The sequence below is a fragment of the Drosophila sechellia genome, chromosome 3R (genome assembly GCF_004382195.2).
Source record: "Drosophila sechellia strain sech25 chromosome 3R, ASM438219v1, whole genome shotgun sequence".
NCBI lineage: Eukaryota > Metazoa > Arthropoda > Insecta > Diptera > Drosophilidae > Drosophila > Drosophila sechellia.
Genome location: NC_045952.1, coordinates 11,739,440 through 11,765,815, shown reverse-complemented (window position 1 = coordinate 11,765,815; position 26,376 = coordinate 11,739,440). Strand labels below are relative to the sequence as shown.

General features: G+C 41.5%; 1 protein-coding gene across 4 annotated transcripts in view; it reads right to left on the bottom strand.

Moving 5' to 3' along the window:
• The window catches only part of LOC116801490, a 67,340-nt gene that overhangs the window by 39,892 nt on the left and 1,072 nt on the right, over nt 1-26,376 (bottom strand). For 3 of the 4 annotated variants that reach the window (XM_032721449.1, XM_032721450.1, XM_032721452.1), the window contains exons 2-3: nt 17,639-17,705; nt 2,062-2,067 (exon numbers count right to left, since the gene is read on the bottom strand). In XM_032721449.1, coding sequence (XP_032577340.1) covers nt 2,062-2,067; nt 17,639-17,705 — 73 coding nt within the window. Of the gene's footprint in view, nt 1-2,061; nt 2,068-17,638; nt 17,706-23,710; nt 23,888-26,376 lie in introns of those variants that run through there. The other variant, XM_032721451.1, reaches the window with a different exon arrangement.

The window sequence follows — 26,376 nt, the reverse complement described above, 5'->3', positions numbered from 1 at the left end:
GAATGTGGGTGGGTGTGTGCCCCACAGATACTCGTATCTGATGGATACGAAAATATGTATGAACAAGTATGTCTTTTGTCCGTAGATGTTTAATCCCAGCGGAGTCTGCTGTCCCCTTTCGAAATTATATTCCTCCTCTGACCCGTTGGACTGAAGGGAAACTTTGGAACTGGCAGAGGACCCCATTATAAGGGAGTTGAATGGGGCCATTTGTGTATGGGCTTCACGAGCAGAGTCACATCCGCACGAAGATACACAAACAATTTGGCAGGCGAGCAGTCCGAATGAGATGCCCATCCTCTTCGGGACCCGAAAAAAGGGCGGGCCAGCCTCCTAAAGAATGCGTGTTTATTTATATCTCCGGCGTAATGTGCCGGCGATGTGTCACTGCCAACGCCCCCCTCCCGTGACCTAGATGCCAGATTTTGGCTCGTTGCGGATGCGTGTGAGTACAAGGGCTTATATCTATGTGCCGTGCTGTTTATGGGGCAGAACGCACAGATAATTGCGTCGTTGCCATCCGTGTCTTAGCCCCGTAATTAATTCTATTGGCTCTGATTGGACTAAATTAAAATGATCATCGCTCGGGCCGGGCCATGTCAAGTCGCCGAGATCGCGTCGATCGATAGGCGAGCCAAGTGTAAATGCTAATGATGCAGGCCATCATCAAGTGTTACGTAGGCAAAGCGCCAGTGCACTATGGGCTTTAGAAGCCAAAGCCACGTAAAATTTTTAGTTAAATTTTGTTTGCGAAATTAGTAAAATAAGTATTAACATTTTATTGAGAAAAGGTTATTGGTAAATAAAATGGGAGCTTTGAACGATTGCAATACTTCATAAAGTTATTGAAAATATTAAACAATTCATTATGCATACATTATGATACCATATATTGTTGTAATAAGGTGATTAATTCAAAAAATAAAATCCGAAATATCATTTCAAATTTAATTGTTGAAGCAATAAATCGTTATAAACTGACATAGAGAATGGACTGATTTATGAACGAAAAGGCATAGACAAATTACTTATCAATACCAAATTACTGGTAATTTATCAGTGGCTTAAAAACCCAAAGTGCAGAAAGGTAATCCAATTTGAAATTCCCAATTACTGGGCCCACGGTGCGGCCATTGGAGTGACGTCGACCAAGAGCTACAGAAATATACAAAAACCAAATGGAGGGAAAGACCTCAGAGCAGACTAATGGCCCTGGAGCTTTCGGTTTGCCTTTGGCATGGCGGCATAATTTCTGGCAGTTTTATCGAATTGTGGTTCTGGTTCTGCCCCGAATCGGATCGGATCGGGTCGGTCCCTCAACACCCCGTACTTTTGGGTCTTGGCCTTCGTCGAGCACAAAACTCATTTAAATTCAATTCGAATGTGACATTTTTGTATTTTCTTTTTATTTTCTTGGCTTTGTTGCTGTTGCTGTGTCCGCTGGCATTTTGGGACTTTGATAAATGTCACAAAGCTGTTCGGCGGAGGAGGGCAAAGTCACTGAACGCTTAAATCGAATTCCGATTCCACCTTTTCCAGCGTATTTTTTGTTTTTCCTGATTCTCGACGTTGTTTTCCTTTCGGGCGATATTGTTGTTGTTTGTTCTTTGTTAGCTTCCATTGTTATCCAAAATGGCTGCATTATTTGTACAGACTTTTTCATTTCAGACACCCGTCCATGTGCTCTTTGTTGGCCTTTTTTGGGGGGAAGACGCTCAGGACGTGATTCATGTGTGTGGCTGCTGCCACTGTAACTGTCGTTTATATTGATGGCGTGTATTTTATTTTATCGTGCATTCCTGTTGTAAACACTACCAGCGAGTTTCAGGACCAGAACCAGGAGCATATGGCCAAAGCCGCTGGTCGGATCGCTCTTCCCCGTTTCGTTATCGTTTCTGTCTGATTGTTGGCCATTTTCATAAACACACTAAATAAAATTCATGGGTTTCGCGCTTATTGTTTACCTTACCTCATTCTCCAATTCCCTTAGTGTTAAATAACCAAAATATTGAATATGCTTAGAGCAGCTTAAACGAGTTAAATCGGATTGGTGGCAATTACCTGAAACTAGAAAAAGAAGGAAAAAGGTAAATAACAGTGTGAGCATAGTTATATTTTCTTAGCTTAAAGAAGATATTTATTTAGATATAACCTTAAATTATTACAAGTGATTGATTTTATGGTTTTTGATAAGACAAATGGTTTTTTACTTGCTACAATCATTTAAGAGTTTTTCATTATTATACACTTATAATAAACCAGCATAGTATTTCACCCATTTGCATAATTCAATTAATCCTTCGTATAACTTAAATCTTCTAAGCAAAAACATGAAAAACATCTCATTGCACTGTGCATAATTACAAGTGTACGCTCTTCCCTTGAATTATGATAATAAAATTCAAATTCAGCTGGTGTCTTGACCGTAAAAATCTATTAAAGAACGAGATCTAGACGAAGAAAAACACTCCGCCAGACTGAAATCCTTTCCATTTTATCCTTCACTTCCTCACAGAAATATCAAGAACGAACAAACCACCGAAAAAAAACTGAGGGAAAAATATAAAATTTGTTCTGGCTGAGATTTAAAATGAAATAAATGCGCGATGCAAGGCTGCGTCCGGATTTGTAAGCCCTGGAAACTGAAAAGAGGAAAAACCAGGGGAGTCTGTTGCATAATTAAATTAAGCTCCGTTCACTGAGTGGAAAAACTCGCCACTGAAAATAAAATAATGTAAAAAAGGGTAATAGTTAAGACACCTGCTTACCTACCGACGATTTTATAACATTCTTTGGTAAGTGCACTTTAATGTTATTTAACAGAGGCATGCAACTTATTCAGATGCATTATATAAGATTGATTTCCATATAGAAATAAGAATAAAGAATAAAACTAAGGTACCCATTCTAATAATATGTTTCGCAGATGACTAAGTCAGAAGTCTTGGACACGACAGAAAAAATCTGGCAAGTAATTGCACAAAGTATTGCAATTCACTTCACCTCCTGGTCAGAAACCCAGGACCCACACAACAAATTTGCGATCAACAAGGGCAACAAAGACGTAGCAGAAGAAAGATTTAACGCAGAAGTGGAGAATGCCAGACAAATTTTATATAAATAATTCATTCTTGTAACGTGCAAAGCTCGTCGACAGCATTTCAGTTAATTAATGAAACGCATCCACGGCCCGAAGACAAAGACTGGAATTGAAGCTGATTGCGAGTCTGAGACCGAGACGCAATTGGGGCTAAATGGCCCCAGGCGGGAATTTCGGAGGAGCAGGAAAATTAATAACAGACCAAAGCGCCAGCAAGGACACAGGATAAAGAGTTTTGGGCAGGAGAAGGAAAGTGCAAACAACGTGAGATCCTGACCCTCCTGTGACGGTGGTTGCAGCTCCATTTCCACCACCATTAAACGTGGCTCACAGATTCAGATACAGATACACACATGGCTGCGGGAAACACCTACCCACCCCTTCCACTTTGGGAAACCCACAGTGGTTGCTTGCCAAGCGCGAAATAAGCCAAGCGATATTCAAATTTTCTGCAAAAACTTTACGAAGCGCATCAGGCAGCAACAGGACTGCGGTTGGGGTTGGATTTCGACTCGCCGTGGGGTTAGTGGTGGGAGGTCAAAAGTTGCAGGAGGCGGAGATGAGGGCGCGGCACGTCACGAATTGCGGCTCAGGCATTAGCTAATAGTCAGGCAGCGGAAAAGTTGAAGCTAACACAAAAATAATATCGCAGCATGGGAGTGTCTTAAACGAATCTTGGATGCTCTTACGAAATCTATGTATATATAAATGTATATATCAAATGTAAGAAAAGTCCTTTAATATTTATTTATTAATTATTAATTAAAATATATCCAATAAAATGTAGACTATTGGTTAATTTATGAGTATATAAAACCTCTTTTAATTTTGCTTAGATATCAGCATGGGTCAAAGGTCTTACATCATCAGTACTTGATATGCAATATATCCGTTAGGGTATAATGACAATCCCACTCCGTTTTGCAGCGCGATGTTCATTACACAAAATTTGCATTTAGACGCAAACAACACGGCATTGGGTGGGGGAATAAGGTAAAATGGGAGGATTTTTGAGAAGGCAGCCCAAAAAGTGCACTTAACCATAACTCACGCTCGTGACATCGCGAAATTCTTCCATTAGTTTCTGCCGGAACCCCCCTTCATCACCAGGGAACTTTGGTTGCATACGAAATTTGAGGGACCCATCATGGCATCGCCATGGCTCCATCGGGATTATCGATGCATCATCGTCATCATTATCATCGATGGGGAGATGAGATTCAAGTGGCTGCTGTAGCCGCTCGGGGGGAAATCTGTGGAGGGTTGGATGTCACTTGGTGGCTAATAAACCCATCGTGTGCTGAGTTTATCGCCTGCCAAGATTCAGACAGCAACTGACTGATTTGCGAGCTATTGGAATGCAAATTGCAAGCGGAGTCGAACAGAGAGAAATGACTTAATTATATCTCGATTCTCGATTCACCTGCTGGCCGAAAGCGCAGTTAAATATGCTAATTAATTCGTTTTTGATTTCATTTTATGTGTAGCACACTAGTCACCCTGTGATTTCCCCTTCCCACGAAAAATGAGAAAGAGAGCCCCAAATTCTCTCTTTCGCCTTATTTTCTCTCTTAAATGTTTGAAATTCGTGGGGTGGCGGGAATTTCGGGGGTTAAATAATACAAACAGCTGTTGTTGGGGGTTGGTTGTGTTTTGTGTTTGCGCTAATGTAGTTCTATTTTTACGAATTGCACAAGCAAAATTTAGATATAAAATGTAAATTTATAATCAACAAACAACTTTTCAGCTTTGTTTATGAATGTTTCTTGCAACTACCAAATAAGCAAAAATTAATTAATAACAAAATCAAATGAAAAAGAAAAAACATTAGAACCCCAGATACAATTTCATGGTTTTATTATGTTTCTTTCGAGTAATCAACTGAACAATACGAGATATTAAATGATGGCCGGGCCTTTTTAACGTACTTTGTTACATCGGTTATTTCATCCGTTTTCGCCAGTTCTATTTCCCTTTTTCCTTCGATTGCTGCAAATCAAATTGGATTTCTGAAAACGCTTTCAACGATTGAATGTCGCCGTTCGCTACCAACTTCGCATTGGATTCTTTTCATGGGACGAAACAATTTTCGATTCAATTATTCCGAATGGTTGGGAATGTGCGGAGGTGTGAGGGAATGTGAATTCAAAATGCACACCCCGATTTAGCTGGCAGCTGAAACGTGCAATCAGTGGAGGAATTTCCAAGCATTCCGTGCTGGTCACCATTTTTGTTAAATGCAAAGAAACTTCTGCGAGAAATTCTCTTAATCCAAATGGCCGTTACTCCGCTCCAGAAGGTGTGGATAGTTCAGTCCGCTGCAGTGGCGAGTGCGTTGGCCCCGATGGACCTGTCTGGAACCCAGTCTCCTGCCCCTGGGCAAGCTCAATTGAACTTAATTCCATCGAACCGAAACAGAAACGAATCGGGCTTAAGCCAAGATCCGAAGCCAAGTTGGCCGGCACCAGAGGCAGGAACGTGTTCAATTTGCGCTCATGAATGTTTCAGCATATAGTTATTGGATTTAGTTTCGGCACTTGCCACTAAGCATTTCTGCCATCTTGGCCTTATTCCGCTCCAAATTTTGTTTTTCTGCCAGCTTGCAGAGCGTGCACAAAATTCGCAAATAAGCCAAATGACGGGCGAAAACTTTCATAAGGCATCAAGTGTGTGGCTGCGATATGAGCGCCAAGCGAATATATTAAATATTTTATGAAAAGAAGAAAGTTTTTGATTTTCGTTAATAAACGGAAAGTCTTTGGTAAATTGCGGACTTTGAGATGCTAAAAGTCGGTTTGTATTATCAATAAGTCATCCTGATGTGATTTAAGAAATAGCGTCATTCCATATTCCAAATTCAATTTAAATTAAATAATATACCGGTTTAGTTCAATGTAACTAAGCAAATTATTATTCGAAAAATGGTGAATTCCATTTAAACATCTGTTTTGAGTCGCGAGTTTGTTGAACTCTGCCATCCAAATGGCCCATCAATAAGCCGATTGAACCAATTGCCCAGGTATCTCCAAGCAAATTGGGTCAGTCGACGACTACGTCGATTCTGCTGGCCATGACCATGAAATGGGAGCCACAGCAGCAGCTAGGCCATAAAAGTGACATAAAATTCCCTGCGACGACCTTGGGAAGCAGTAAAATTTTTAATGACTCTCACTTTCTACGGCCAACTCTCGTAGACCGTAAAACTTCGAACTGCGACGGGCACAGCAACACACACCATCTCACTTGAGCATCGTGAAAGAAAGAAAGCGAGAGCAGATCGCCTTGTTTTTTTCGCCGCAGATCTGACAATGGGCCCACTGTGCGGCCATTATGCGAGGACCTCACTGGGCGCGTGTGAGTGTATGCGTGTGTGTCTGAATCCTTGTGGGCGGAGAACCCTTGCCTTTGTGAATTGTTTTTTATGCCCGACCTTGTTTTATGACCTCGAGAGCCGCGGGCCTGGCTCACTGACATTGAACCGAACCAGAACTCAGAGCTCAGAGCTCGAGCCCATCCCTTTTGTCTAACTCAACCCTTTGCAAAAAGTGCGAGCTGGAGAATAACTAACGATAATTGCACGCAGGTTGCGCCTAATTTAGTTTCAAGGTCCGCTGTTTTTCCGGAAATTATCATTTCATACTTTATTGCAGCAATGTGGCATAGGCAAGGCTCATTTTCGTAATTGGCTCTTAAAAACTGGAAATAATTACACTCAAGGCAGACCCAAGAAATTTGTTCGCATGCGTTCTCTAAGAAAAGTGAAAGGCAGCCCAAAGATCAATAAACAAGACACTTTTTCCATATGAAAAAAGTAGTTGAGTTCTATCCCGTTTTGATCAATTATACTACCACATTTTCTATTAACGGATTCTCTCATATCTACACACTTATTATATCCCACAATTTATGTGTTCCAGTCTGTCAACCTCTTATTAATTAAGCCACCCATACTTCATTACATCCGATTAAGCTGTCAGACACCTGTCTTTCGATTTTCCTGGCCGCCACATTGGCTTTGTGCATTTGCCGCCTCTGTCGACCAAGTTCGGAAGTGGAATGGCTTCTGTCTGCTGATAAGAATGTTTGTTGAGACAACAAAATGTCGAAAACTTTTAATGAGAAATGTCGCCAGTGCATGCGGTGCGCTTCCATTTTCCCTGGGTACCGCCTCTAAACCACGGCTCATCCACACCGCTCATCCGCTCCTTTCGTCCCATCGGCGTTTTGGCGAACTCGACAATTTTCGTTACGAGCGAGCATCTTGCCAAAATTAGAAAACTTTTGCCAACACCAAACGTGTCGAGGTCCCGAAATGTGGACGCAGATGGAGTTGGCAAATGGAGGAGCAGTCCCCGCCCCGCGATTCCTTACTATTCGGTCCACCACGTCACCAGCAAATGCCCAAAGTAAATCTCTTTCGAGTGGCTGCAATCCCCGTGGACGTTGTAGGTGTCGTCTGCCGCCCCCGCTCGCTTTTCCTCTACGTTATTTGCACAGCAGTTGCAGCGAATCCGGATTCTGGAAAAGGATGCCGGACACGGACATGGAGCCGAGAGTCCGTAGGAATATAAACCCCCAATGAAAAACTAGCCAAGCCGGGACCCTTATAGGCACTTATTCTGTGCCCGTGCTCTGACTTTTCCCTTATTTGTGCACAAGGCAACGATTCGGAAGAATGGCTTCGTTCCCATTCCGCATGGATTTTCCGGAATTTGTTGGGGCGGATAGGAAGTCCCTACAGTCTGCTGGTTGCCATTTCCTGATGACAGCCGTTGCATTTCAGCCAAGTGACTTCCTCTGGCTTTACACTAAAAGATATAAGATAGCTGGTCGTATTTGTAAATTCCAAAATTGTGTACTATGGAAATTACACATTTTTAAAAAATATTTAAAATATTAGAAAAATAAAATCTTTATCAAAATGCTTGCTGCGATTTCATTTTTTTTAAACAGTTTTTATATTCAATTTTTTCCGTGAAGAAGTTCCTTTTATAAAATTCGTGCAGTAATATATGCATTACAGAAATGGTAACTAATTTATTAATATATGTAACCTTAAACGCTTCTTTTATTATTTTGAGCTGAAGACCACTTTTAACTGGCCGCCTTGCGTGTTATTGTCTAGTGTTTTAACTTGATTCCCCCGGTTTCCCACAGTGCATCGCTTTGTATATAGGTAAGTGCCCCAATTGCCTGGATGTTGACTTCTATTTCAGCTGGAGGAGTACACCTAAGTGTGCCCACGAAAGCCAAGCAAACAAAAGAACCCAAACAACAGCCCGGCAAATATGAAAATATGAAGAAATATATTTATGTCTTCCATGTCTACGCCTGTTTGTTTTCGAGTACTCGAATTCGGTGAATGTCATGGCCCGAGACTAAACATAATTCGCTGAGGCGCAAAAATGGGAGTGGGTCTTAAAGCGACTAAACTCGTAGCACTTGAGCCAGCATATCTTTTTAATTTGGCCGAGGAAAGTGTTGGCCAATATTTTTTGGCCGGCCAAACTTTTCTTTTATATCCCCAGCAGATTCGGACCGTTCTCGGTAACATTTTGTCAGTTTGTCTAATGAAATTCGTCTCCTCGGCCATGTTGCCATATTGCCAGAACTTTGGCTCTTTTAATTATTTCCGGTGTTCGGGGTGGGGCCAAAATCGACTTATCAAGTCGTTCGGGAAGGGACACAAAGTGCACGCTGGGATGCGAATTGAACAGGAACTGGATGCTATATGGAAGTCCGGGCCAAGGGGTCTCCATAAATCAGCGGGCAGAACGGCGAGGAAAGCCAGCTGGCAATCGGATGTAAATCGAACACTTAATGGACTCACCTGCTGGGTTGGATATCACTGGATACCCTCCCCGCTTCCCGGGGGTGATAAATTTGCATGCATTATGAGCACGATATAAGTTACGAACTTTATTCGTGAATTAAACGTGAATGAATTAACGTGACTGAAATATTCCATCTTGGCCAGGAGGAGCCCGGACATGGAATCGGAATAGGAGTTGGAGTTGGAGATGGAGATGCAGTCGGAGTGGGGCATTTGCATAAATGGCTCTTGTAATTCCAGCTGGATCCCTCCTCGGAAACTCCGAGTATGGCTGTGTGAGTGCATATAAAGAAGTACGTTTTATGCAATGCCTGAATTAAAATAAATTCTGCATTTCAGTTATGCAAATTGAACTGCGTTTATTTTCGAATGGAGATACGCAAACATGGCCACTCGCCGAGCAACTCTTGAAGACTTAAAGATTTACGAAAAGCAAACCTAAGATCGTGGCTTGAATAAATTCTGGACGCCGCCAATTGTCGCCTCAATTAGTCAAGGCTACGAGGCTCCATTTCAATGGGTCTCTGGCATTCACCATTAGCATTTGTCAGCTAATTGTCAATTAGCTGGTGCCAGTGTGTGGTCCGCAATACAGCAATTTGCATAAATGCCAGCAAACAGTGCAGCGGAACTGAAAAGAGCGGATTTCGAAGCGAGCAAGTCCCGTCGGCAAGACGACCAAATTAAATTCGGCCTACTAACAACTATAAACAACTATATCTATAAAATGTTTATTAAATTGTATGAAATAAATTTAGATGTAGCCCTTTGCACTATAAAGTACTATTGAATGTAAAGTGCGGGTTGTTAAATGTAACATAAAAAATTTAATAAGCATGGAAACCAAAGCGGATTAAAATGTAGAAAAAAATCAAATATATCTTAAAGAAAAGAAAGAAAATGTTTTAAAATTGAACGATTACGAAAGGCTTGGTATTTGTTAAAGAAACATATTTAAAGCGTTCCAATATTTAGTTGCAAATGTTATTAATTTAAAAATTGTTATATTATGTTATTTATAATATGGTTCATCAAATGACTTGTAATAGCTGGTAAAAATGTTTTTATTCAAGGAAGTCCCAGTTGAAGATGACTGAATCCTTCGATGGTTCGATGGTTCGGGGTATTATCTATGAGTATAGAGATCCCCGGTCTAGAGTCCCGAAGAGGCCAACCGAGTTTCGATAAATAAGTGTGGTTTTTTGGCTTCAGATACGGGCTCTGCGCCCAGGTCTCCATGAGCGGTGGTTGGGGGGGCGGTACGGATTGCGCTGGTATTCGTGCGTGCAGTGGTGTGCGTGGGCGACGCAGCTGCCGCCGCTGTCGACGTCGACGTTGCCACGCCTGAAACGCCGCTATGCGCATGTGCGAGAAAAGGACGCACAGCGCTTCGAAAGTATCTGACAAATGTGCGCTTGCCAGATAAATCCAAGATGGCCGACCGGCAGCTAAACCCGATTTGCTTTGCCGCAGCCATCGCAAGATAAACGCACACGAGCGCCCCCTGGCGGACTGCCTTAATCGGCCGATTGGAATTCGTCTCCCGAGGCTGCAGTTGCAGCTGAAGGATAACATCAATGTAAATGTATCTGGGTATCTTTGTATCTCCCACTGGGCAGTCTGCCGGTTCGGCCGGCAGGCGGCGCTCTTGTGCCGCACCCGTCGGAATTGCGTCAGATATCTATATGTATAAATATCTTATTAGAACCATCGTTTCAATGGTCGACGACCGAGTGGTGGAACACGCGGAATCTGGTTAACAATCTTGTTTGTCACTCGACAATTACGCAAGGCGATTGGACCCGCCGACTGAGAAGACATTTTTCATGATGATAATTGACTCGAGTCGAGGATGATTGGAAGCTATTTTCGTTGAGGTTTATCCATAATGGGCGTAAGGAACTATATAACTTTGAACAGCTTACGTTCTAAATTGGATGTAACTTGGGATGTGTCAAAAATCGATGGGTGCGCTAAGCACGCATATTTGGGGATTGCTCTTGGTTTGAATAGTAAAGAAACATAAAATTTATTGTTAATTGAAGGACTAAAACTAACAAGACTGAGAATTAAAAATCATTAAAAATCATGCATTTCTTATATTACTCATGATAAAACTATTTTTTGAGAAACTACCATTTTTCTTTCTAATTAAGACAATTGACATAGTTCTTCTGAAGTCTTCTTTACTTCTTATAGACACATCAGCAACCAGGTTAAAAATACGGTGGAAAGCAAATGGAAATCCACTTAGAGTTATCAGAAGCACAGTTTTATGTCGTGATATGGAGTGCCGTTTAAGGTTGTATGAATGTGTGTCGAGAGAATACAATTCAATTCAGAGAATGATCTAAAAAATGACTCATTAAACCAATATCAAATTAACTAATGTCAGAGCTGGGTCAAGTAAAGGCTTAGTTGACACAAAATGTTTTTATTTTCGCTTGAACTATCTTAAGAAGCATCCCTTGAGAACAGTAGTACTATCGTTAGCTGGGAGTAGTAAATCATCCAATGAGCGCGGTCAGAGGATATCACATGAAATAAGAAGCAATCAGTAATCAGGCAAGACAAGAAGGCCTGGGCGCCACTGATGAAGGGGCAATACAAATAATTTGTAATCAGTGGCGTTAACAATGCGACCCATAAATTTCTATTGACCTCTGTACCCCCGCACGGGGAGTGGATTCAGATCGAGGCCAACCCTGCAGTGATATGAATTATGCAAGTGGGGCGATAAAAGCAAAGCCCGGCGAACGGAATTTATTGGATGCCATCCACTCATTAGCATCCAAATGCGGAGCGCGAAGACGAACGAACTTATTAACTGCCTCAGTGTCACAGCTCCATCCCAAGTCTTCCAGGTCCGCGGAGTCTGCTTCCATACTCCCCATTCGACGACATCCACGTCCAGACCTGCTCCGTGGCGCTGAATAAATAACAAAGTGACAACCACAAAAAACGACCACGGCCAAGGTGGAGCGGGAAAACCAGGGGAAGTGGTGGAGGGCGGGCAAGACAAGAAAATGTAGCATAATTAAGCTCACAAATCACCAGGCTGAGCAGGCACACTGAGAAAAATGTATCCGAAATGCTTCTTCCAAATGTGCCTTTTAAGTTATACATACATTATCAATTACAATTTAAATAGATAGACCAGCCCTTAGAAATCTCTTTTGGTTGCTATCAAACATTTTCGTAATTTATTCATTCATCATTTAAAAAATTGAAACTATAGTATAAGAAAACTGCTTTAAAATAATTTAACGTTTCTTGCCAAGGTGTTGGGCTGATATCCGCAATCACGAACTTAAAAAATATATTATTATTTTCAAGTGCACAGAATCGTAGAATCGAAAAGACAGAGAGCCCCAGGCGAAGTCTTTGCAGCAGCCGGCACAAAAATGAACACGGGCCAAGTAAATTGAGATTCTTTAAATTTATGCACATATTTTTTTCAGCAGCAGTACGTGGAGCCACTTAAGCTGCCCCGCCCGCCCCTCGGGGGCCGATCAAAGGAGGGCGGGAGGAGCAGCAAATCTGGCAGGGAGTGCAGAGAGCTACCAAACCACATCCGCATCCGTCTGCCATTCTGGTTGGCTCCCGGTGCCTAGCCATTTGGCTGGATGTGCCCAACGACGGGGATGTGGATGTGGTCGTGGCTTTGGACAGGCTGGATGTGCGCGGCTTGGCATATTGATGAACCGCAGCAAATTGGCTCCACGGTGGCATTGCCAACTGGCGGAGCCACCGCAGCAGAAGCCGCTTCTCAAGCGCCGCACAGTGGGTACGAACAACAGAAAAATGGGATTTTTTTATAATTTAAGGTATAAAAAAATAAATATTTTTCAATAGAAAGCATCATTCAATCACTAAAGCATATTAATTCATATTAAATACATTGTGCATTTCCTATTTCATTCATTTATATCACTAACCAACGCCAATGGTCAACACACAACTTTTTCTAGCCATTATACTCCAGAAAAAATTGTAAAAAACAACCGAGAAAAAACAGAAAAATGGGCAAAATAAAAGAAAAGGAATTGGGGAGACAGACACACTAAAAAACATGTTGCCAAGCCCAGCATTCGCAGTCGGTGCCATTTGAATCCGTATCTATCCCCGCAGTTTTGTAGCCGGAGCATGGCAATCTGCCATCATTTGGCATAAATCCGCCTGATAAGGTTCCTCGATTGCTCCCCAAAGTTTTTGGTGCGCACTAAGCCACGCAATTTCTACTTGCGAGTGGCAGGGGGTGTGGTCCGGGTGGCTCATAGTTCATAGTTTTTGCCCGCAACTACTTACAAATAATATGAATTTTTCAAACAGTTTGCGCACTCCCCACGGGCTGCGCGGAATTCTGGCTATATAACCAGAGAGCAACTTGGATTGCCACGAAATGTAGCCATTTCTATGCGAGCATCTCGTTCGGGGGAGTCCTTTGATCTGAGTTCAACGCTCGAACCCCGCCACCCATTATGAGCTCCATTCTAATCTGAATCTTCCCTACTCACAGATTGGCGAACATTACGATGCAGCACCGCAAGTTAATTGCCCCTGCAACGAGGGTCATCACTCATATTTCATGGTTTTTGTGGGGAGAAATGCCACAAATATTTTGGTAGCAGTGAATGGAAATGAGAGTTAAATTAAATTATAGTTTTTGCAAGGTATATTATTATGCCGCAAGACTACTGAAATTTTTTGCCCCATTAATAAAAATTAATCTTAAAAATATTTGGTCACATAAATCTAGACAAATACAAGTTCCTTTTGATAAATATCTGGTGGCAAAGTTGAGCCCACTTAAAAACAAATAAACCAGCGCTGTAAAATAAAAATGAGAAGAAAACTTGTTTGTGCTTTGTTTTCTTTATTGGGTGCATTAAAAAATGTAAATAAATGTGCCCCAGCACGCATTTACTCCTACAAAAATAATACACCCAATGTGGTGCTCTATGGTGAGTCACAAACAAACACAATTGTATGCAGTTGAGACCCAAACAAATTTCAGTTTTTTACACATTTATCTACTGGGAGTGCGATGGTCACAACAAGAGGCGGTGTGGTGTGGTGGTTCCATGTGTCCCAGCCTAGCATATAAATTTAATTCCGACAAAAACAGATTTTTGCCTCGATTCAGGCGCAACTCAATTTTAGGTTACGTGAGTGAGCGGGATATTCGTTTTGTTGTTTTTTTTTTGTGTTCTGCTGTGCGCAGTTCAGTTCTCGATGGGATTGTTTCTGTGAGAGGGAGGGAGGGGGAATGGCCGCCACTTTCAATGGCCGCCGCATCAGGAGTCGCCCTACCTGTGTGTGTGTGTGTGAGCGTGAGTGCGACGGGGATGCATCATGCGCACAGGGGTCAGAGGAAGGGAGACAGAGACAGACTGCCATAGTGGTTGCTACTTTACTTGAGCCCACAGTGGCTGCTACGTGAGTTTTCGATTCGATTTCGGAAGGGCTATCTTGGCACCTAACGGAATTTTAATCCACTTGGAAAAACATCAAAATTCGAAAATAATTATTATTATTTCTCAAAAAAACTATATAGAAGTATTTTTAAAAGTTCTTAAAACCCCCTATGGTATGGTCGATTTAAGAACAATATAGTATAATATAAATTAATATAAATAAGATTCTAACAAGTTATACTTTTAATCATCATTAGGAAAACATATAAACCTTATCAATAAAAAACTTTTGATATTGGGCTGTCATAAACTAACTAATAAGTAAGTGGAAGTCGATTTCTCCCAGTGCATATGTCGAAATAGCTTCTTCATTCAACTTGAACCCGTTCGGTGTGCAGCTGTTTATGGCTGCCCTCACCCACCCACCGCCTACTTCGACCGGGCGAACCGGCAAAAGTTTGTTTACGATTCGTAGCTGATTCGACTTTTGTTGATGCTGATCCCCTGTAGATGTAGATGCTGCTGGGCTTTGGTTGTTTAATTAGCCGCGGCCTTCGGAATTCTGACGCAAATAAATCAAAGGCGAAAGCAGAAAAGAATTTCCCTCAAAAATTTCGAAATCCCGAAAAGAGGAAACAAGGAAAACAAATGCACTCGAAAAAAATGTTTTCTTATAGTAAGACTTCGAAAGTTTCTAAGTGAGTACTAGGTCGTGCTGACTAATGACTTAATAACGCTGGCCCATTCAAGTAAAATTATGTTCAACAATTTTTATGGTATTTCAACAGAAATGTTTAATGTTTCAGTGGCAGATAGAAACTCATATTTTTTCATTCTCTGTTCCCAAATTTTAAATATTTCACTTGGGGCGCAGCTCTTTATCTAATCCCCCATCCCGAAAACACCAAAACAGGTGAAGAAAGACCCCAAGGTTATTTGGCAGTTCCAAATTGGCAGCACCTTCTGGCACTTAATGAAGCCAGTTCCCAACCCTTCACCCAAGTGGCCATTCGTTTGGAAACCCTTACCATTTCACCCACGGACTGTCTGCAAACTCAGTGGGCTTTTCTAATTGCGCATCTTTAATGTAATCAACGTGGTCCGGAGAGCTAAAAGACCGTGAAGAAGCTTGTTCCATGCAAATGTATCTGAGAAATTAGTGAAATTAATTCAATTTGGCCGCGCAATTGGAGCTTGCAGCACGGAACGCTGATTAAAATTTCAAATGAACATCTATCTATACATATTCCGATACTCGGAGGAACCAGAGCCACTTACATGAATTTGCCTGGTGCAGACGTAATTTCATTATTTATTTAGAGCCTTTCAGACATGGCTAGCCAAATTGCTGTTCTGCCAACCCTCCCCTACAAAATGTGCCTAAAGTTAGTGTTCGATTACGTTTAAGCTACATTTGTGCAGTCGCTAAAATATAATAATATAGTTTAAATAGGATACATGTACAATTTATTCCAGGCATTAATTTATTTCACTTGAAGTCGACTGTAAAAAACTATTAAACTAAAACTATTTTGCCAAATAACTTATAATTTTCTCTGGTTTCAATAGAACTTTCACCATCATCTTCTCCGTAAGTTAATTTTTATTTCTGCTATAACTTTTGAAATCTTACTGCTGCCTTATCTATTTCCACCTGCTCCAACTAAAGTTTTATTATTTTCATTTTCGCCCAAGTAAACAATATGCCTGCCCCATTTAATTAGGTTTGGCAATGGCATCGATGACTGCGCAGGTAGGGCCAAAATGAAGAGGAAAACATTTAATTAAAAAGCACAAAAGGCTGGCAAATTGCAGCCACAAATAAAGCAACCAATTGAAGCGAGTGTGGCAGGCGTTTAATGAAGCAGGAACCGAGACGTCGCACACAGGCGAAAGTGGGGAAGAATAAACGAGGTATTTATGTGGCGTCTCAAGACATCCGCCCCAATCCCCAATCCCAACAATCAGGCCAAGTCCAGGTCGGGTCTTAAGTGAGAAGGCGAGTGTGGAGCAAACGGGAGGGGTTCCTTCCTGGGCGAACCAGCCTACATAATTGACTGCCGGGATAATTTACTTCCGTGCACTTGCGTGTTTATTAAATTTCTGGGTTTGTCTCAGGGCATTGATTCCTTCAATGGCAGCTCCACAATCCCATGAGCTGAGCTCGACCTCAAGACAAATTCTTGATATTGCGTAACCGCATGTAATTACGTGTATTTCTCATTAGTTCGAAATCGTGACTGACTTTAGCTGGCTTCCCCGAATGTTGCAAGGCAGTGGCACAGTGGAAGAAGTTGTAGGTCAACCAAATAGGTATTCCTACTATTAAATAGTTTCCTACTTGGTTTCTTGCTTAATTTTAATGTTTTAAATCATTTTTTAAATGGAAAACTTAAGACAAGGTTGGCAATGTATAGCTTCAGAAATTAAAAACTCTTTTAGCGAGAATGAGTAATCTTACATTGACTTAGTTTCTTTAAAAAGTTTAAAATTTGGTGAGAAAAGTATTTTTGAAAAACCCAAATGAAAACCACAGACGTGATCGTTTTACCGATGCCACTCCATTGTGCAGCCATTGCTAATATCTCCGTACGGAGGAGGCATGTGCTCTAAATAACCGAATGCACAGGAAGGGAGTTATAGGGGAGTTGGGGATGCGGCTCCAGCCAAGTCACGTTCGTGGGCCAACCCATTTACTTAGCTAAGCGGCGAGGGTTGTTGTGTTGTTGTACCTGCCCACGCAGCCACGGCCTGTCCAAGGACCTCCCACCACCCCCATTGGGAGATTCGCACAACTTGTTACTCGGCCGCCTGTTCCTTTTCCAATTGCGATTCCGATTCGGCTTGATGGAAATCTTTGAGCTACACGTTTCAGTTCTTATCGCTGAAATATGGAAATTTCGCCATTTATTTGATCAACTTTTGCCATTTTCATATCGAGCAAGAAGGGGATTTGTATGCGGATGTGAAAAATAAATGGCAAAAGGTACAACTTTGGGTCCCAACTATTTCATATGCCGCACACACACATGTTCGCTGCTTCTCCTTTTGGGAGTGTAATATAGCAAAAATCATGTTCGTAAATAAAAATGGTAGCTGCCAGGCGAATTTGAACTGCTTGGGTAGGCTCCCCTTATACTATTCGCTGACTTTTAAGCTGCACCTGCGACCCAATTCAATTGTATAGTTCTAGAGTCGGCAGATGGAGTTTTATGCAAATTGCCATTATTATAACTTTTATTTGGCACGCATATAATATATATGAAATACGTTAAGATGGGGACTCACCTGATGCAGCTGCCGTCGGGTTAAGTCCTCGCTCCAGGGCCCCTGCAGGGGTCGATGTGTAATCAAACTGGAAGGGCAGAAAGAATATATTATGTTATATTATATAAGCAAATTAATAATGCGAAAATAATAGTCAAGAAATATATAAATTGTATTCTCGGAAACATCAAAGAAACATAATTTTTAGCCACGTGACGCTAAGTTGAAGAGTTGTAGATGATATTAAAATTTTCAAGACGATCTGTAGTTTCTAGGGAAAGGGTTTACTTCATGGCAATAAGCCTCTGCCCATGTGTAAGTTTTTCTATCGCCTACGCTCCATTTACCGGCTTATGCAAGCGGACTCGTATGTAAAACACTTTTCACAGCCGATTACATGGATTACACAACACAAATGGCCGGCCAGGACCCAAGTACTCCAACCCATTTGAAAGTTGCCGAAAAGGATGTTGCGATTTATGCCGGAACACGCTCCTCATTATTATTTCACGCTTATCATTTTATTTCAATTCATTTCGGCCCAACGCCCACCGAACACCGACCACCGAACCCCAACCCATTAACCCCGCCTGGCATCCCAGAGTGCGCTTTCGTGTTTGCGGAAAAGAGGAATACAATAAATATGTAGTTGCTTCCCGGGGATTGGACTACCACTTGCCACGCACGCAGGACCCAGTTCCATCGAGGGATATTTATAGGGAGATGCTCGAGATGCATTCATATTCCACGGGGTCCAGTTGCGGGTCTTTCGTGCGCTCCATTGCCCTTCGCTCATTCGATTATGCCAACATATACATGGTATATGCTTTTATGCTCATATAGGTCGTGCGCCCTTTGCCACGCCCCCTCCCACCGTTCGCCATTTTACGCCCATCGGGGACTGTCGAGTCGAGTGTCGATGGTATTTGTTTGTTTTTGCCATCAGCCATCTGCCCCCGTTCTCATCAATTTGCTTCTTTTTTTTGCTTTACTCATGCCATTCTGTGTGCTTTTTGGGTAAAACTTTTTAGTTTCCTTGTTTGATAGACAAACAGACGGCAATCGACCGACCTCGAATTCCCCAATGGAATATGCTCGTGTGCATAAATTCTGGCGAAATACATGGCTCCCTTTTCTGCGGGCGAAACCGCTTTCATTTTCATAATGAGCCGCCGGAGACGTAGCCATTTTTCCGGAGAGTGGCTGCCACCAGGTCCTCAAAGTAATTGGCCGCGCAACTTGTAAATGACAAACATGTCCAGGCCAGAGTAATGGACTTTTCCCTTTAGTTTTTCCCCCCGGCGAGTATCTGTCAGTATCGAAATTCCATAAAAGAGAAACTTTGGCTCATTAATATTTTTTGTTTTTCGAAGATTGGCTGCGCGCGGCAAATGGAGAAAAAGAAAAATGCTCCAGAGTATATGTATTTCCCCGCCCTCCTTGTGTTGATTTGTTGAATTCACTCCAGTTTCGATTTATTTATGTAGCCTCGTTGTTATCGTAACAAGGGTCACGACGGAACAAAATCTCCGGAGAAAGTCGAAAACTTTAAAAGGGAGGTGTCATCTGAACTGCCAGGGAATGATTTTGAACATGGAAAACAACAGTTTCAATCAGGTCATGTACCTAATAAATTTATATGTATGTATAAATTCCTTGAAACAGCCACTTAAACTATCAAAATTTTAGCTCAATATACAATGTAAATTAAAACAGATTCTATAAATAATGTGTACTTCACAAAAGTTTCACTAATATTAAGTTTATTCCCAATTTAAATAGTTTATATCTATATACCGAATTATTATTATTCGTTGGTCTTTTTCCAAAAATGTATATTAAACTTTAAATATTTTCTAACCATTTCCGAAATCTGTAAAATCCATAACCCTGCTGCCTAATATCCTGCCGCCTGCTGCGGAAATGGAACGTCGGAGGCGATCTCCGGCTGCGCCCAGTGGTCGAAGTCGCGGAAGGGAATGGGAAGGGGTTTTACGACTACCGGACTCAAAGGTACCTCCTGGGACCTGAGAGTGCTACGCTCTGAATGCAATTACCGAAAAAAAAACAGAGACACTTTTTTGGTTAAAATGTGAAGCGTCCCTAATATTCTGGGAAAAGTGAAAGTGCTGCAGCCCCTGTTTATGGCAGCCATATAAATTGCAATTTTCAGCGTTCTCTATTTTTTGCTGTTGTTGTTACAACGCACTATATCGAACGGGTTGGGATGGGCATATGGGTCTGTGATCCGTATCTGCGGATATGTATGTATGTATACTGGATGCCACATGCCGACAGGCAGCACAAATATTTGCCATCGTAAAGCAATCTGCCTCAGCTGCCCGGAGTCTCTAAACAGGCTGTCTGTTATGACAATTGATTCCGCGCCGTCTTGCAATGCGATGCGATGCATTATAACAGTTCCCCAGTTGACCATCTCGGGAGTGGATGGGAGTGTCCAGAGTCGTAAAAATTATGGAAACCGAATGCGAATCCCGGGCACTTGATGGCGGCGCATGGCGGCCATTCGAATGGATCAACGAACCCGAAAATAACAGATGCAGATATGCAGCGATAAGGTCAAACAATTATCAATTGCGATTGCTTCATTCGAATCGAAATGGAGCCTCCGTTTTGGGACTGTCTCTCCCGCCTCCAACTCGTCAAACTGGTTACCTGATGCAACTTGGCCTGCCGCTGGGCATAAATTGCAATTTACGGTAAGCGGCTCGGCTTTGGCTAAATAATTCCCTATCGCCGGAGGGAAGGAACGGGTTTCGGCAGTAAGTTAATATATTTTATTCGCCTTATTACTGGAAAAACGAGTGACTTTCTTGCACGCAGCACTCACATATTCGCGAGAGCATTAGTTTCATAATTAATTAACGTGTAGATGGTTTAAAAACTCGTTAAACTAATTTTCTTGAGTGAAGTGAGTTCTACAGTAGCCGCTTATACAGGCAGCCATTTTTAGTTGCAATTATTATTTTCTATTTATGGCTGACATATTAATTAAGACGATCTACGAATTAAATCTAAAATGTGATCTTATCTTTATCACTCAGATTTACACAGAGAGAAAGGCTTATCAAAACAAAATAATGCAGATATATGTATATTATATAATTATATCTTGCAATATAAATTACTATTTAAAAATATTGGAGTTAACTTTAAAATATTTGTAAAGTTTTCTTTTGATTTCTTTGATAAAACGAAAACGGATTCGTTTCGCAACATATTGGATACTTCTATCCAACAAATAAATAACAAATATTCCTACTCCTTACACTGTCATTTCACCAAACATCCTGGTTTAGTGGATTGCTAATTCAGTCTTTATCAAGCATCGCGTGTGGCCTGAACCCAAAACTAGTTTCATTTCCCCCGTTCGACCTGCAGCACGTTCACATTCCAACCACCCATTTGCCCACTGTAAAGTGCCCACTGTGCGCATGTGCGGGATTTCGCGTTGCCACGACCCATGGGAAATTGCTCGCTTTTCCACCGCCAAAGAAAATTCTCGTACATGACGACACATTGAAAGTTCTCCATAGAATCCACACCATATGGCAATGGCAGCGATGCGCACATGTGGCCTTTGAATATTTGAACTTATCTGTGTCTGCCAGCGAGTATCTGTATCTGAGTGTGTGTTTCTCTGGCTGTCTGAAAGGAGTTGAATGCAACGCGGTGGCCACATCACACCATGGCGACCCAGTCATCGACTTCATCATCTTAGGGGTTATGGCAAGGAAACTTTTTAGCGGAGTCGGTGTATTGGGGAGGGCGAAATGCAGCTCGTGGATTCCCCAGTTGCTGGATCACTTGCTTTTATACTTCCGATAAGCAGCAGCTCAGAAAAATGTGAACTTTCACCAGGCGACGTCTGTCAGCCAATCAGTCCGTCATAATTTTCCCTCCACTGAGCTTTTCCTCGCTGCTTAGCTAGATTAAACTAATGCAAATACTTTCGAAACTAAATAAAGTCAGTGCGAGGGAAAATATTTTGCTCGCTGCCAAAGATTATATTTCTCTTATCGTTTCAATTACTGGGTGCATTAGGATGAGTGCTACTATTACTAATCACTAATTTAATATTCGGAACTCAGAGATTTTAGTCTTATCAATACAAAAAATTCGATTATGTCGCCTTAATTTTATGTTGAGGTCACCCATTTTAATATATGTTCTTACTTACAAGCTATAATTTGTTCAAATAATACGACGTCATTAAAGTCTATTTAGTCATCTTTATCATAGACAGCATTATTTGCTATGGTTTTATTTTTTGAAAAAGACTGATAAGATGCTTTAAGCGCAACTAGTGTAGAAGTTTTGACTTGCATATAAAGACAAGTAAATTAATTTAATGTTCAACTAAATATGGAACACTTAAAATCGTTTAAACTGGTTGGCTCGTACTAAGAGTTATTAGATAATGGCCGCACGAATTTTCATTAAGTAGCAACATGCTATAACATTTTTTTAGTTTTGTAATTGCTAAAGTCACTCTGAAAAATTGTAAAGTAAGTTAAATAGACCGAAGAGGTTCTTAACCGTAAACTCAACCGATTTACGCTGGGCAGATCAGCATTAGTTGCAGCATTAGTTTAATGGCCGATAAATGGAATCGGTGAGCTTGGGCGCTCGGCAAATGGCCAAGAACACGTAAAGGAAATCTGAAGTCCGCCCCCCTTCGCTTTCCTTAGTTTATCGGCGCGTGCTTTGCTTACAGCACATTTGAAAAGTCCCCAGTTGATGTGGGGCCTTGGAGACCAATTTATATATATCTAAGAAGGAGGTTGGCTCCGAACTTAGTACGAAACACGAACTATGTGGGCGTTCCGGCCGGTTGAGTTGGCCAAGAGAGGAGGTATGCGACTCAGGCCCATCCCAAGGAATTTGCAGCTCCTTTCTCCACTTCCGACTAACGTGATTTTCAATGTCGTTTCCCTTTTGTTGTCGCTGAACGGAAAATTATGATGCGAAACGAAAATGCGATGGGAGCGAGTACGAATACGAGTTGAGAATGGAACCGAAGGTGTATCTGAGGGGGTAAGGAGGGGGCTGCCAAGAAATGGTAAAAGGAAAATAAAAAAACAAAATGAAATCGCAATGGTCGAACAATGATGATGATATCTACACGGTAAGAAAATCCTTTTAAAATAAAATCACTATGATCCATGAATCTAACCGCTTCCAAACTTACTTATTTTACGAACTAAAACAAAATGTTATCATTTTAATTTATGTATATTGGAGATTCTTCTGCGATATGGCCGTTACTATAAAGTGATATTTATTTTCAACTTTTTTATTTTTCAAAGTGTAATTTCCCTTGCTTCGAAGGAGAGGCATTGAAAGTGGAAGAACTCAAGGAAATCAAAGATGATAAAATAGAGGGGCAAACAACAAAGAGCTGCAGGCAGAATGCCAGAACCAGAAACGAAAACTAAAGCTGAAACGCACAGATACAGATACACACGCACACTGAAAGCGGCAAGTATTTGAAGTCTCCTAGCCTCGACTTTTTTGTTTTTTCCTCGTCGTTTAAATATTTCATTTTGTCAAAAAAGAATGGAGCAAGGAATGCACCGAAAAAACCAAGAGACGGGAAGAAATGGGGAAACGAGAGCAGCTGCCAAAGCTTTTAGGTAAATTAAATAATTTTTTCTCCTCTGCTGTCATTTTAGACGCAATCGGAATGGAAAACTGCTGGGGCAGCACGAATAGTTTAGTTTATTTTAGCCAGAGCTCAAGAACGACAGCAGGAGCAATCCATCAAAAAACTACAGAAGCATTTTTGCTTAATTTATGACTTAATAAACCCAGTATCTTTCGCCGCGGGATGTCCATGTTAATCAGATATTCTCGGCGCAGCAGCTCCAAGACAGGTCGATTGAAATATGGCCGCAGCGGAAATGCTAAATGGCATTGGGCCTGGGTCTGGTATGGAAATGCATCCACATACTCATTCCCTTTCCTTATCCCCACCGCCGATTACCAATTACCAATTACCATTCCCGGCATCGCATGCTCACCGGATAATGTCAATCAGCGAACATTCTTCATTTTTGTTTACTCACTCACCTTGGGGCGTACTCCATGCTTGTGGTCTCTTGTTTGTTTTCAAATTTCCTGCCTGCTGGCCATTTTATTTATTCAAGGAGCGAGACTATTTTATACCCGATCGCAGACTACTTCAGGGAGTTAAAAGCCGGTACCGCGCACTTCGAGTGGAGATTGGCTTTCAAATAAACACTATTTCAGCTCGCTGGAGCTTGGCAGCTGCATCTTGGCCCGGCCAACGGGCAATCGATTGGCCAGGCCGCGTTTGATTCGGCCCGAACAATCAGGGGCCATTAATCATAATTGGCAAGCAATTTGCCCGGGCCATTGAAATCGCCTCCATAACCGCTAGGCACAAATGCATTGGCCACAGAGTGCTCTTAATTGAGATAAGAAATTTATTCCGGCCTTGTTCTGACTGCAATACGAAATTAATTGGTTCCGATTGGAATTGAGCGCAGTCAGAAATTTTATAATTGTTAATTTAAAAATAAAATTTTGTGATAATCGCTACTCTACGTAAATAAGGCGATTTGTTGAATCGAATAGTCTAATAAGACATTATGACCTGTTAAAATAAATAATATTACTTTTAAGCATGCAGAACATATAACACATTTTCTGATACATAGTCAACTGATTAAGTACACCTTTAATAATAACTTATGAAATCCACATTATTTTAATGCAGTATCTCACTCCCATCCCCTTTAGGCCATAAATCCTCGTCGATGTCTCCATTTTCGTGTACATCCATCGGGCGGCCATTACAACCACAATTGACACAGTGATTTACGGCAATAAAAATTATTCACCTGCACAACCAGCCAACACACACATGCGAATCGGAGGACAACACACCTGGGGAGGAGGCGAAGTGGAGGAGTTGGGACCGCAGGCGACGCTTTGTCATAAAAAATAAAACGAAATTGTCGTCATTTTTATGACTCCCTACCGTGGGCCGGTTAAGATTGAGATTCCAGCTTTTCGGGCAGTGGGAAGTCGTATTTTAGGCAGCTCCTTAAAAAGTCACTTGAACGGAAAACGCAATGTAAGCCCATACCCATACCCATTGGTGACTAAGGAAATACAGAAGCCGGTAAACGTAAAGCTTCTGGGGCTTTGTGGACTTTTCTTTTAATGAGCTGTCAGAATTATCATAAAGCAATTAAACGCATTTCACACTCATAACCGTAGGCAAGTATTCAATCCACACGCACTGACACGCCCCCAAAAACAATTCGACCGCCCCTCCGGCGAGCCGTGTCTTTGCCACTGACACTAATTGGTTGCTTTATGGCCCAGTTAAATCGTAAAACTCAAATTTTATGCTTTGTCACTAAAACGATTATGACGTCCGTTGCTCGTCCTCGTCGTCGTCCTCCCAAGATCCCTCGATTCTGCCGTCAATCCGGGAATCCCGTCAAGTGGCTTCATCTCCGGCGTTCGTTGCCATAATGCCCCTTGATTTATGTCTCTGCCCGAGTTATTTGAGCCAATTTACAGATTGATTTCGGTCTTAAGATTTTACTGTCCCCTGTTTATTCATCGCCTTTTGCACCTACTTAATTTGCCTCTGCTTCTGGACCTATGCTTTATTGCTGTTACCAAGTTGTGGAATCACTGGATACCAAATCTTTCGTATTTTTTCCCCGGGCTAAAACGAAATCAGTTTGGCTTTTAGGGTATGGACCGATTTGAACTCATCAAAATTAAGGAGCGTATTAAAATTTCAGATAAACAAATGCTGAAATGTATTTATTAATTATTAATTTAACTTATTTTTATGTTTTTGCAAATAAATAAATAAAAGTAATGTGACTTTAAGCACAGCTTAACTACAGTTTGTGTTGAATAAAGTTTTTATCTCTGCAGCAAATTAATAAATTTATCGTGATTTGATGATTTAGGTAACACAAAAAATAATTTCTCCAACTCTTGAAGGTCGTGCATAAATTTGACCCCACCACTCGGTGTTCGCTCTATTCAAATGTGCGAAGTAAACAAAAAAATATAAGAAACGAAAATAAATGTTTGTGTTCGGCTTCAATGTGTAGGAGCATTGTTTCAACAACAAACAATGCGATATATTTAAACAATTCCACATGCTGGTGTGACTATATGGTTGTATTTTCCGATCGGATTGATTTGTTTATGTGGGTGAAGGCGCGAAACTGTGACGAATGGAACGGCAATCGGGAATGGAAATGATAATTAACCGCTTCTTATCTCAAATTGCTGCCCTCGATTAAATGCTCCTTTCACTCGCCCTGATCATTATAATTTCCACTATAATTCAATGAGATCGAAATGTATTCTGATTAAGGTGATCTTGAATGAAATCCAACTGCAGTGGAGACACAAACCCCAAGGACGCACTTCCAATTGGGATGGAAACCCATTGGCGCAGACTTTGTTCAACATTGTTGTTGAGGCGTGCGGTTGCCTCAATCATTCTTATCAGCAAAAAGCAGAGCTGTGCCATTGCTTGATATTTTGCCACCCACAATGCATTCAACTTTGTTGTCAAGTGAGCGAAAAACTTATTATATTTCGCCCGCACAATCCCCTCAAAAAATGAATGCAAGCCCAAAAAAAAGCGAGAAAAAGAACAGGACGAGTGACAAAAGCTGGCAAAGCAGCAAAAATCGTAAAAAAGAAAATTGCATTTCCCCAAAGCAGCGAAA